General features: G+C 36.9%; 1 protein-coding gene across 1 annotated transcript; it reads left to right on the top strand.

Annotated features, from left to right (window-relative positions):
• Positions 1-4,408: 4,408 nt before the first annotated feature.
• AADAC (arylacetamide deacetylase) lies at positions 4,409-5,611 on the top strand (the record flags this gene model as incomplete). The annotated part of the gene is given in 4 exon segments (XM_053657746.1): positions 4,409-4,589; positions 4,592-4,676; positions 4,678-4,780; positions 4,782-5,611. Coding segments are annotated over 4 exon segments (645 nt in total), but the record flags the coding sequence as incomplete, so codon positions are not given.
• Between the last annotated feature and the right edge of the window lie 7,527 nt (positions 5,612-13,138).

Here is a 13,138-nt window from a genome sequence, read left to right as displayed (position 1 = left end):
CTAGGAAAATGAGTAAAGAAATAAGTAAATTTAAGGATGTGTTATATAAAATAGGTTGCTAGTTTTACAAATTCTATGTATACTTATATATGGAGCCTTTCTGAAATATTACATACCCAATAATTTGAAGACAAAGTCTTTTTTTTTTATTTTATTTATTTATCTTTAGAGGGGAAGGGAAGGAGAGAGGGAGAGAAACATCAATGTATGGTTGCCTTTCATGCATCCCCTGCTGGGAACTGGCCTGCAGGGAACCAGCCAGCAACCCCGGTATGTGCCCTGACTGGGAATCGAACCTCGATTGTCTAGTTCGCAGGCCCGCGCTAAACCCACTGAGCTACACCAGCCAGGGCTGAAGACAAAGTCTTTAAAAAGTCTTTTGTTGAATCATCCATGACTGGTTTTCTCCAGTTGTTCATCCTCTGCCCACCTTAGAAAAGGATATGGTGCTACAACCAACAGAAAAACGGCATTTAAAGCCATGCCAGTATGAATTAGAGGTAAGCATACTGAAACTATTTGCTTAACTGAATCATTATATTATTACAGGAGATATCTTTACATAAAACAGGCAAAACCATTGCCAAATGAATGAATGGATATGAACTGAACAAGAATAGACACAGTTCATGTAACTGTACTTATGTATATTTTGTTAAATTTATGCAAGTATAGTTCATGTTTGAGGCTGTTGCAAGATATAATTTTTTGTAATTTCTATATTTAATTGTTCATCTCTAAAATGTAAAAACATAGTTGATTTTCATATATTGCTCTTGTATCCTGTGGACTTTATTGATTTACTTATTAGTTAATAGCCTTTAGTGTATAATTTCTAATTTTCATCATAGGTAATTATGTATTCAATATGATCAAACTAAATACGAATTGAAACAAAAGAACCTAACCGTACACCACAATGTGATGGTAATGGCAACATCATACAAAGAGTGAATTTCTAAGAACTTCATTGAATACATGACTTAAGTGGAAGAATTTAAGGTAAAAATATTATAAACCAATTTTACTTATCCTTGGGTGATTTGATTGATGGTAGAAATATGGTTATTGAAATTTTTAGATAATTGTTATATTTCTGTGTAAAGCAAATACAAAAATATTAGCAAAAATATTATGACAATAAAGATACACACTTAATACGTGGTGAAGTAAATGCAAGTCCAAGCTATCTTGCTCCAAAAAGATTAAAGGCTGAGCAAAAACATAATTCCATGTTTTAGAAAGTGCCATTCTAAAAGAAAACAATCTCTGATCAGTTGATAAATATATAAACATAAATATAAACATATAAACATACAGTGATAAATGTAGAAAATAATTGACCAAGGTAATCCAGACTGAGCACGTACATTGCAAATTTCTCAAGATACAAAATTACAGTGGAAAGAGAAATATATTTAGAAGTGGAGTGCTGGGATAAGTGTCTCAATTGTGTGAATTTGAGAAAATCACCTAACTGTCCTAACTGAGTCTAAGATGCTTAATCTTTAGATGCTTACTTGAGATGAATTGGATATATAAGTCAACTAAAGGAATGGGGATTGGACTAGGGTCTAATCTAAGAACTCTGAACTCCAGAGAAATAGAATAAATTAGTCAAAAACAACACATGTTACAGTCTAGAAATTTGTTTGATGCGGGTAGCTGAAAGAGAGAGGGGAAAAGAGAATCTAAGATGATTATTTTGCTTCTGGTAGAATGACTGAATAGGTGAGGTCAGGTCCCTGGAAAAGAGAGACATAGTACTGGGTACAGAATAAGCAGCCAGCAAAGCACTAGAAGGGGTAAAACAAGAAAGGCAGTAAGATTCTCAAGGAAAGATTAATAATAAGTACCTAATGGTGTGGAGATACCAAATAGTGAAGTGAGGAAATGATTGCTGGCCTTAATGGGACTTAGTTGTGACAGCAAGAAGCAAGTGAATGAGAGATTGAAAGAAGAATTAATTTCGGTTTTTCTTTTTATGTGAGAAATACATCAGCAAGTTCATAGAACTAAAGGAAATGAAGGTAATTAATATAAATACATTAGACAAATAAATGTGCTCCTGATCAAAAGTGGGGCTCAGCGGCCTGCCACCGAACACAGGTATAACACAAGGCTGGTGAGAAGGAAAAAGGTCTTTATCAAAATGTTGCACAATTTGGGGGAAAGGGGCACTCCCTGGCTTTAGGCTCCTCTCTTCCACAAAACACAGAAATCCCCAAAAGACTGAAACCCAAAACCATGCCCTGAAGTTCCACTCTGTCCTTCTGGAACCCCTCTTCTGCTCTTCTGGAACCCCAGGCTGGTAGGCAGACTGCCCTCCAACTTGCTCTTCCTGGGGTCCACATGTGTGGGGCTGGCACCATCATCACCACACCACAGCTTCCCACTCCAGGGCCCAGGACCACTACCCACCTCTGCAGCTGGTCTTGTAGGGATTCTGTCCATGCAGCCCCAGCATCTAAGGCTGCTCAGCATACAGTGCTGGTGAGTGCTCTGGCCATGTGTCTGTGCATGGATCACAGAGTGAGAGAAGATGGAGTGGGACTTCTGGGCATGGTTTGGGGTTTCAATATTTTGGGCAAAAAATGGGTTCTTCTGTGTGTTGTGGAAGAGAGGGGCCTAGAGCTGGGGAGTTTCCTGTTCCCCTAAGTGGCACGACATTTTAATAAATACCTTATCCCCTCCCAACCAATCTTTGTCTTATGCCTGTGTTTAGTGGCAGGCAGCTGAACCTCACTGTTTTCTGTAAGACATAGACTGAAAGTGTGGACCAATGAAGGAACGCACCAACGAAAAGAAGAGGGAAGGTGATTCAGGCCATTGGTAAAAGAACTGGGTATAGGTAGGAGGATCAGAGATGGATAAGAAGAGCATCGGGGCTTCTCCTAGACCAGAGAAAAAGAGTCAAAGTCAGCGTTTAGCTGGATACATTTTGGGGATAGCAGTGCAGATGCAAGCAGGAAATGAGGGAGTTGCAGCTTCATGTTTTAAAGGAATGTCATTCCACCTCACTTGGTTTCAAATATTTTCCCATTGTCCCACGCAGATGAAGGTGGTCCTCCTGTGTTACCACAATTCTGTTTCCACCTGTTTGGCTTAAACATCTGACAGCACATTGGTCGAATCGATGACTTTTTTCTTAAGATTTTATTTATTTTTTTAAAGAGAGGGAAAGGGAAAGAAAAAGAGAGGGAGAGAAATATCAGAGTGTGAGAGAAACATCAATTAGTTGCCTCTTGTTCCCACCCAGATCAAGGACTGAACCCACAGCCCAGGCATGTGCGCTGTCCAGGAATCAGGCTGGTAGCCTCTTGCTTTGTGGGATGACGCCCGGCAACTGAGCAACACCGTTCAAGGCATTGTGACTTGCCTTTTTATTTTTAAATACCCATCATATAAAACTGTGTAAAGTCAATATATCTCCCAAAAAGTTTCTAGAAAATGAAACTGCTTTTTGTTTATTTCCCAGCATGAAAAATGTTTTCAAAGGGAAATGTTTTGACCATGTGGAAGAGGTGAGACAAAAAAATGGCAGAAGCACTAAAAGGCATCAAAATCGACAAGTTCAAAAACAGTTTTGAGCCCTAGAGAAAAACCTCTCGATAGGTGTAATGCATCAAACGGAGAATCTTTGAAGGCGATTGAAGTTTAAACATGTAAGAATAAACACACAATTTTTAATAAATAATTTATAGGTTTTGTGCCCCTGTCATAATTTGCTTATGTGTGGAATTTTAAAAACAAAACAAAAATAAACTCATAGATACAGAGACAAAACTGATAGTTGTCAGAGGAAAGGGGTATAGATGAATGGGTGAAGGGGAGGGAATGGTACAAACTTACGGTTATAAAATAAATAGTCACAGCCTGAGGGGAGAGTGGAGAGAATTTCAGGGAAAAGGGGGAAGGATTTACAGGGACAAGTATAAAGGACACATGGACAACAACTAAGGGGGGTGGAAATGGGAGGGAGGTGGGCTGGGATGGGAGTAAAAGACAGAAAACTGTACTTGAACAAAAATTAAATTAAAAAATGCTTAAAAATAATAATAAATAAATAGTCACAGGGATATAATGTTCAGCATAAGGAATATAGCCAGTACTACCATAATAACTCTGCATGGTGACAGGTCATTATTAGATTTATTACGGTGATCATTTTGTACATTATATAAATGTTGAATAACTATGTTGTACACCTGAAACTCATATAATAATGTATGTGAACTACACATTAATTTTAAAAAATATTCTTCAATTAAAGAATATCTAGTTGAAGAAGCCATTCTGAATATTTGAAAGTTTGTTGAGATGGTACACTTCAATTATTACTGAAGTCTTTCTGAGATTATACATTAATATATAGCTTATTTTATTAGTTATTTTATTGTTTTAAAATTACAATACTTTTGTGCCAGTACTTTCAATCATTTCTCAGCTCATAGATGACCCTAAAGATGTCAAAATCAAACTTGAAACCCAGTCTTTCATTTATCGTGCCTTTCAGATCCTTGATATAGATATACCAACAAATCAAGAATATTCACGTTTTCTACTTCTGTTCAGATCAGGCATTGTCATGCATGGGGTGAATGTTTTCTAGTGGGTGGATCACTGGAGAGGGTCATGCTTTCCCACCAACATATACCTGTGGAATCAAGTCATCTCTAGGTTTGTTCATTGGAGTTCCTTGTTCCCTGGGAGATTTATAAAAGGACATGTTTATAATAATCCAAGTTATGGTAGTTCCTAGGTATCTAAAAAAATCTAGGTTTCCTAAATTTGAGAGCATCCCCTTATTGGATGATGACAACAAGTTGCATAGTTTATCTCGGACTCATGTCATGACCTGCCAGTGTGATGTCTTAAGAGACAATGGACTCATGTCTGTCGCCTGACTTTGAAAGGCTGGCATTCCACCATGGCATTCCGTGGTGACCCACTACCACACTGAGGATAAGTTCCATGGATCATTTCTCCTTTCAGAATTTAAAATTAGTCACAGGATGGCAAATCAGTATATAAGTTGGCTAAGTGAAAATCTATAGCAAAATATGTATCGATATATTTTATAAACAAAGTAGATCTCAAGACATCAGAAAATCTAGATGTTAGAAATTTTGCCTTTCTTGGAATGGTTTGTATAAGAGGGTTTATATTAAACGCAGTGAACATGTAGGCTCGATCTGTGGTTGCAAATTAGACATCCCTGTAATGTACACAAAAAAAAGTCTGTGTTGATGTCTTTGAAATAAACTCTTAGGTTCATACAAACCTGGTACTTGCTGTTGTTCCACCTGCTTCTTCTTCATGGGTGACAGGCAATGAAGCTAATGTGAACGTTTGCAAACAAATGTCTTATTGACCAGAGAGCTGACTACTCAAATATCAACCATGGCATTGTGACATTTAATACATATTCTCTTTGACAATTAAAGTCATGGGGCGGGGCACAAACAAATAAGAAGAATGGGCCAGAGAGTTAATTTATTGACATTTGGGAACTAACGTTCTGAGAATTTCATTATATCTTGTTAAGAAATGATAACATTTTCACACCAGTTTAATTTTTTTGCAAGATTTAATGGCAGTAATGCTATTTCAAAACAGGTGATTCCCTTAGGAAAAATAAACAAAAAAAATGAAAAATCCTGGTAGTTTTCAGTGATCCAGCAATTCTCTTTTAAGGTATTTTTTCAAAACAAAACTTAGGTTCATTTTAAAAAATTAGTATAGGTATGTTTATTTGAACTTTATTTAAATCAGCAAAGGAGTTATAGGGCGGGGGGGGGGGGACAGGACTCCTTAATTGTTGTCCTTCCCTTGTCTTAAATGGCCAACAACTGAAACATAGCACTAGAAGACACTGTTTCCCTTAACTTTCCTGATGCCACAAGAGCTGTAGGTGAGGTAGGGCTTTCTTATCGCTCCTTACAGATCATTCCCTCCAACTCCAGCCTTGTTCACAGGTCAGTAAACTACAGCCTATGGGCCAATTTCCTTTTTTTTTTTTTTGCCTGTTTTTATACAACCCTGAACTAAGAATGGTTTATACATGATAAAGCATTGTACCTGGGAAAAAAGAAGAAGAAAGGACAGAATTTGGAGAAGGACATATGTGACTGGGAAAGCCTAAAATATTTATCATCTGTCTCTTTACAGAAGAAAACTTGCAACAGACCACAGCTCCACAACCCTTCCTCCTTGCAGTCCTCTGCTAAGCCCTTCACTGCTCCACCTCATGTCTTCCAAGATTTTATCTTGGAGTTCACTGACTATTTAGCTCATGACTGCATTAGTAATCTCAGCATTTATTTAGATGGTCCTTTAAGCACCTTAGATTCCCAACTATCCAATGGTCTTGTTCTCTCTTTCAATAAAACATGCTCAGGGTCATGCCCTGGAATGTGTCATGACCAACAGCAGTGATCCCTCTATAGTCCTCGTACCAAGCCCTCCAACTCATTCCCACTTTGCCGCCTATTTCAATAAAATGTGAAATTTCATTTGAAACCTAGGAGACTTAAAATTTTCATTGATTATAGCAACATTTCACTTTTCCTCACTTCTCTCACATAATTTCTTCTCCTCCTCCCCTGAAATATGTTCTATGGTTAGTCAGAGCAATCCCTCTCTTGTGTACACCATCAATTCCCTGGACTGTCTACCTGTTTGCTATTACCCCTTCCTGAATACATCCATCCCACTGTCCGCTCTGCACATCCACCTCTGCAGATAAACATGGCTGATGAAAGCAAAGAAGCATGCTAAAATGTCCCACTTTCATCAAGACTACAAACTCCACACGTCCCCTTACTGGTTTTCAGTAATCATACTACAGTTTGGCCATCAGTTGAGCCTTTTATGTCCTTACCTACTCAGCTCTTCCCCACCTCCTGACTTTGCTTTTTATTTCACTGAGAAAATCGAAGTAATTCTAGCAAACTTCCCCAAGTTCTCACCCTGTGTTGACCCAAGCACGGGTATTCTCACCCATACAGTCTTTCTTTTATTACTGTAGATGAACTGAGGAGTTGCACTCCTTTGTAAGTATTGTCTCCCTGTCTTTGTGTGCTTGGTTCCATCTTGTTGTGGATTCCCAAGGCATTTGCTCCAAGGGTTCTCTGCTTTCAGTCCTGCGTCATCAATTTCTTCCTTTCTACTGTTCATCATTCCCATGAACATACAAATATATTTCTTTTCATACATCTTAAAAAACAAATAGCAAACAAAAAGCAGTTAAACTTTCTTGACATCATAGTTCTTTCAGCTTACTCACTAGTGCTCTGTACTTCCTGTCTCTATTTCCTTTCATTCCATTCCCTTTTATATTTACTCCAATTAGTCCTGCTTTGTTCATCAGTTACCAACATTGTCTTCTCAAGGTTAATAATGGTATCTACATTGTTAAGTTCAATCAGTCATTCTCTCTTCCTTAAAACACTTTCTTTACTTGGCTCCAGGTTATCAAAGAATCTTAGACTCCTACCTCTTAGGCAACTTGTTCTAAATCTCAGTGGCTGCATTTGTCTACCTTTGAACTCTTCTCAGTGGAGTGCTTTCAGTCTCAGGAATTGAACTTGTCTGTCTGCACTCACTTCTTTGGGATGGCTCCCGGTATTAACGCTTTCCCTGGTCTGTATGCTGATGACCTCAGCTCACATCTCTGGCCTGGATTTTTCTCTATTCCAGATGAATACATATCCAACTGCCTACTTGACAACATTTAGATATAAAAGGGCATCTGAAATTTCAATTTCTGATTTTTTTTACATCAAATAACCATCAATCATAGGTTATCTCATTTTAGTAAACGGAAACCCCCAAATTTCTCCTGTTGGCTCATGTCAAAAGAACATTGAAGTCAAACTTGACAGCTTTCTTTCTGGCATGTGTTGATGCTTGTCAAATCGTTTTGGTTGCACCTTCATAGTTTTGGAGAATGCAACCATTTTTAACAGCTCCACTGTGAGTACCCTGTATGATACACCATCATTCTTCACTTTTATTATTCCCATAGCATCCTAATTGTTCTCTCTGGCTTTACTCTGCCTCCTTAAATCCTATGTTTAACACCAAACAAAGGGCTCTTTTTTTTAAATGGAAGACAGAAGATGTCACTCTTTTGCTCAAAATCACCCAAAGGTTTCTCATCTCAGGCAGATTGTAAGGTAAATCCTTACAGTGACTGTCAACTAGTTTTTACAATGGCCTGCTGGGTCACACACATTATCCAGGCTAGTATTTATCTCTACATTTAATTCATCTGATGTTTGCTTTCTACACTCCATCTACTCTGAACTCTTGGCTATTTTTCAAATTCCAGTCTCAGAGACTTTGCTTTCTTTGTCTTCAATAACCCTCCCATTTCTTTCAGATATTTACCTCCTCAAACATCACTTTCTCAGAAAAGCCTTTCATCATCACTCTGTTTAAAATTATGTTCTGCCGGTCCTGTGCCTACCACAGTGTCTGATCCATTCCTTTTTCAAACAGGTCAAACTTAAGCCCACTTGTCTGATAGCTTCATGACATATATTACTCTCTGAGATTATTTTGTCTCTCTATTCACTCGGATTACTGTCACTGGTCTTTATTATTGTATACTTTGACATTTCTTTATAAAAGAATAACTAGCACATAGTTTAATCTATTATTCTTTACTCTGTATCTAAAAAGAGAATGCCAGATCTGTTAGTTAATCTACCTTTTCTCATCAACAATTCTCATTTCCAACTGAGCAAATCCAACAAATAATTCAACTAACAAACAGACAAAAATTAACCATAAAGATATCATTATTAATAAATAATTATATTAATAAATTATTAATAAAGATATAATTGTTGAAAATTTCCCTCAGATTTCTTACACAAATGGACCACAATAATAGGCAGATGTTAAATAGTGATTAAACTGTAACTATAATAATGCCAATTTGCCCTGGCTGGTGTGCCTTGGTTGGTTTGGAGCATCGTCCTGTGCACCAAAAGGTCACAGGTTGGAATCCCAGTTGCACATACCTGAGTTGCAGAGTGATTCTGATCTGGGAACATATAGGAGGCAGTCAGTCAATGTTTCTCTCCCACATTAATGCTTTTCTCTCTCTAATCCCCCCACCAACTTCCTCTCTTTTTAAAATCAGTGGATGCGCCCTGCGGAAATGATATTTTAAAATGTCAAAGGTTGAGATAATATTGAAAGTGGAACTCTGGTAGTCTCACTGTACTCTGGGACTGTGGTCTCAATTCGTGGGAAACCCATGCCCATTAGTTCTCTTATCTATCTCAGAAGAGCAAGCACGACATCTCTAAATAACAAGCTTTATGCAGGGGATTTAAGGTGCCACATACTACTCCCTTAATGCAGTTATTCGTTCTAACATTTTGGGAAAAATAAGAAAATTGATTCTATTTTGTAAGAGAAGAATAGAATTAAGAAAGACTGCTTTAGAGAGTGAGGAATATTCCTTGTTGACAGACAGAGCTCAAACACTAGTTAAATGAGTTCAATTTCCCAGTGTTAATTCAGTTGCACTTATAGAGTGGTTAAAATGTGTCAGACATTACCTTAGGAGATACAGGTCTTAGTTCTTACATGCATATCACAGGATTAAATGAATATATGCATATAAATATAAATATAAATAAATAACATGTATGAGTACACATGTGTGTGAATGGATATTTATTTCCTCACAACATTATGAGGTATACAGTAATATTAATTTGTATTTTTTAGAGAAATAAAACATGGACACGGGTTATATGGGCTCCCAAGATCACATGGCTAGAAGTGGCAAAGTGGGATATCAACCCTCAGAAAGGCCAGCTTCAAAGTCTGTACTCTGCGTTACTTAATGACGGTGGAAGCTACTCTTTCCTTCCTTAGGGAGGGTGACAGGGAGAGGAGGGATAAGTAGAAAATGTGTCATTATCTAAGTAACCTTAGGGTCCTGGATGTGCCCTAAATCTCCACTGTTCCATTGTGGACAGTGTGTCATGTAGATCATTAGAAGTTAATGATGCTCAGATGTTCACCATATAACCAATCAACACCTTCACCCAGAAAATATTTCTAATACACTCAGTAGTAACACTCTGCAAAACACTCTGCAAAATAACCACCATAAATTGTAGTATGTATTCTTCCTAATCTACCAAACAGGCTCAGATTCTTGCCCTGAGTGAACATGTTGGGGGAAGCACAGGAGAGTGTTCTAGCTGCACAAATACCCAATGTGTGAAGAGGGTGCTCAGGTAGTAGAAGCTCACCAGACTCCTGAGGGGCATAAGGCACAGGAGTCAGGAACCAGGGGCAGGAAGAAAAGATTTGCATTTCCTTTGTGCTCTGAGTATTTCAACTGTAACTTGAAGAGAATCTGCCTAGCAACCTAAGGGGAGTAGTGGGAAGAAAACCACAAAGTGGTTATCTGGTGAACTTAAAAACACTTCAGCTCCATCACAGTAGTTCTTTGCTGCCAAATGCCAGGGAATCACCTGGCATTTGTTGATTGGGTCCCATGATTTATAACTAACTTTTAGTCTTTCCATTTTTCCATGTTTTGACATACCTTTTCACGTTTTTAAATATGTATTACTGTTTAAAGGGGAGTCTAATCTTGATAAGCATTCTCTAGATAGGGATGTTCTCCCAGAACTGGTATGTACTTCTTTCTTTAGGTCAGGACTGAAATTATCTCTAATGGTATTTCTAAAATTCTCAGCTCTTCTTTTCACTAGACTCCAGGTTAGAACATCATTATAAAATAAAAATATAACCCTTTGTGGAAAGCCCAAGTTCCCTTAAAACGCAAATGCTTTAAAAACATAGTAGAATACTGAAAGGAAGCTGAGGGTGGGCTTCTCACTCATTTGTTTCTTAAAAACAGGGTGTTTCTGTTTGTGTGATTTAAGGCTCTGCAGCAGGAGAGGTGTCTGCATGAGAAGAGTAAGTGTTTTTATTCTAGTGTAGTTTCCTCTCAGTAAACATCTGCTGACTTTGTCGAAGGGCGAAGGGCGTATCTGATCCTTTTCTCAAGTAAAGCCCTGAATAACTGACTCCATCAACAAACATACACTCCCTTTTGTCTCTCGACTCTGGGATGTCTTCTCTTCCAAGCTGGGGCCTAAGATTCTCAAAAGGCCTTCACCTCCCGAGTCCTCAGGAGGTGACTCACTCTCTAGTGAGCCACACCCTACTCTCATGTCAATGAGAGGCCCCAGCAGAACTGTGGTTTCTCCTACTTCCAAGACCTGGAGAGACATGTTCCAACTACGTCTGGATGAACCAGGCATACTGTGTGCGTTTACATCAGCCAAATGAAACTAAATATTCTTTTTAACTCTAAGCTACTAAAGCTTAGAGTTACATTCCTCTGATTCTGGCTGAATTGTGCTTCCTGGTAGTGACTCTTCCCTTTTTTCCCCCAAAGGGGCAATCCTAGGCAATGATCATTATTTGTCAGCTTTTGTCTTGAGCTTTGAAATTCTATGCCTTTAAAACCTGAAGGTAAGAGAGTGTATTTCTCCCTTTACAAACCCTCCTCCCTAACTTGGGAGGCATGGGGACAGTTTGACAAGATGACCTGTGAGTTGGCCTTTCAGCTGTGAATGCTTTAAATCCATCACTATCTGCTCTTTCATTTTCTTTATCCCTAGGTTTAGGTGCACAGTGCCTGTTTAGGAATCTAACTACACTTGTATAGCTTTTGAACCTCTATTCCATGGATCAAACACCAAATTTACATATATATATGCATATATATACATATATATTTAAAATCTCAAACAAAAAATTGGAGGTGAGATTAAATTGTGACTACTTGGAGTGTAGGAGATATTATATCTGTTGGAGATGTCAAAGTTTTTGAATTGGAGATGGGGTGGGTGAATTGGAAGATTCATACTTTACCATAATAATAATCTCAGTAAAACACCTGATTTGAATATACTTAAGTATAGAGGCTGTTAGAGAACTTCAACTTTTAAATCTAGTTGAGATTAGAAATAATGTAGATAATGACATATTGCCTAAATTTGAGTTATATTCAATGAAGATCTTTTTTGAACATGTCTTTAACAGTTAAGAATTAATGCCAATGTGACTCTTTCCTTCTTTGATAAACAATGGCTTTCAGTGGTTCAGCCCCACAATTGTTACACAATAGTTATTATGTCTAGGTAATCGAGAACACACAAGAAGAAAAAGAGCTGTTGTTAGAAAATGTTTTCCCCACTAGTCAAATAATTTTCAAGTAAATATAGAGAAATGTTTAAAAGTTTCCATCAAACTATAAGGCCATAAAAAGAATAAAAGAAATACAAGAGCACCCAAGCCTTTTACTGTTAAAATATTGATCTATATAATTGGTATGAAAACAAATAAGACATTAGATACAATCAGTATCATTTTAATGTTCTTTTGAAAATAAACAAACTATTAAAAAGAAAATTAATTAGTGGAAAATAATGAAGTAGAAACTGAAATTTTATACCTTCAGAATAAGATATATAAGTCAAAAACACTGACTTCAACATAATTATTCTGCCTCTTAAAAGAAAATAAAAGATAGATTGTCAAATGAGTTTATATGTTTAGTGCTTAATTTTCCACTGTTGTGCAAAGAAAGTGAAATTGCATTCACAGTCAGGAGAACACAATATACATTTAAGTAAAAAGAAAATAAACAAAACCAGATTTATTTATTTCATTTATTTTTTCACATTTTATTTATGTACTTATTAAATATATTTATTTATTTATTGTATTTTTCCATTACCATTTTACCCTTTTTTAATGTAATGTTTTTTACCAAAATAAAAGAAGCTACAGATGGAGAATTGTTTTCTTTTGTTTATTCTTAGTCTAATCTATTATAGTCTCCAAAAAGCTAAAATGGCAAAACTATATAATAGTCTTATCATAAATTTCCAATAAGATCAAGTTTTAATATATCTTTTAAAGTGGTTTAGAAAGTGTCTCAGTATACTTCAATTGAGCATACAAAAATATTTAAAACTGGAAAGAAATGTCTCAGAATCAATATCATTGAACATATTGAAGGAAGATATTTCCCTTAATTCTTAAAATTATTTTTAAGAATGAAAACGCTGTATACACTATAAAT

Source organism: Artibeus jamaicensis, unplaced genomic scaffold, assembly GCF_021234435.1.
Source record: "Artibeus jamaicensis isolate MK-2021 breed Jamaican fruit bat unplaced genomic scaffold, CSHL_Jam_final scaffold_474, whole genome shotgun sequence".
NCBI classification, from domain to species: Eukaryota; Metazoa; Chordata; class Mammalia; order Chiroptera; family Phyllostomidae; genus Artibeus; species Artibeus jamaicensis.
Note: the sequence above shows the minus strand (reverse complement) of the source record. Positions and strands in the feature narration are given on the sequence as shown.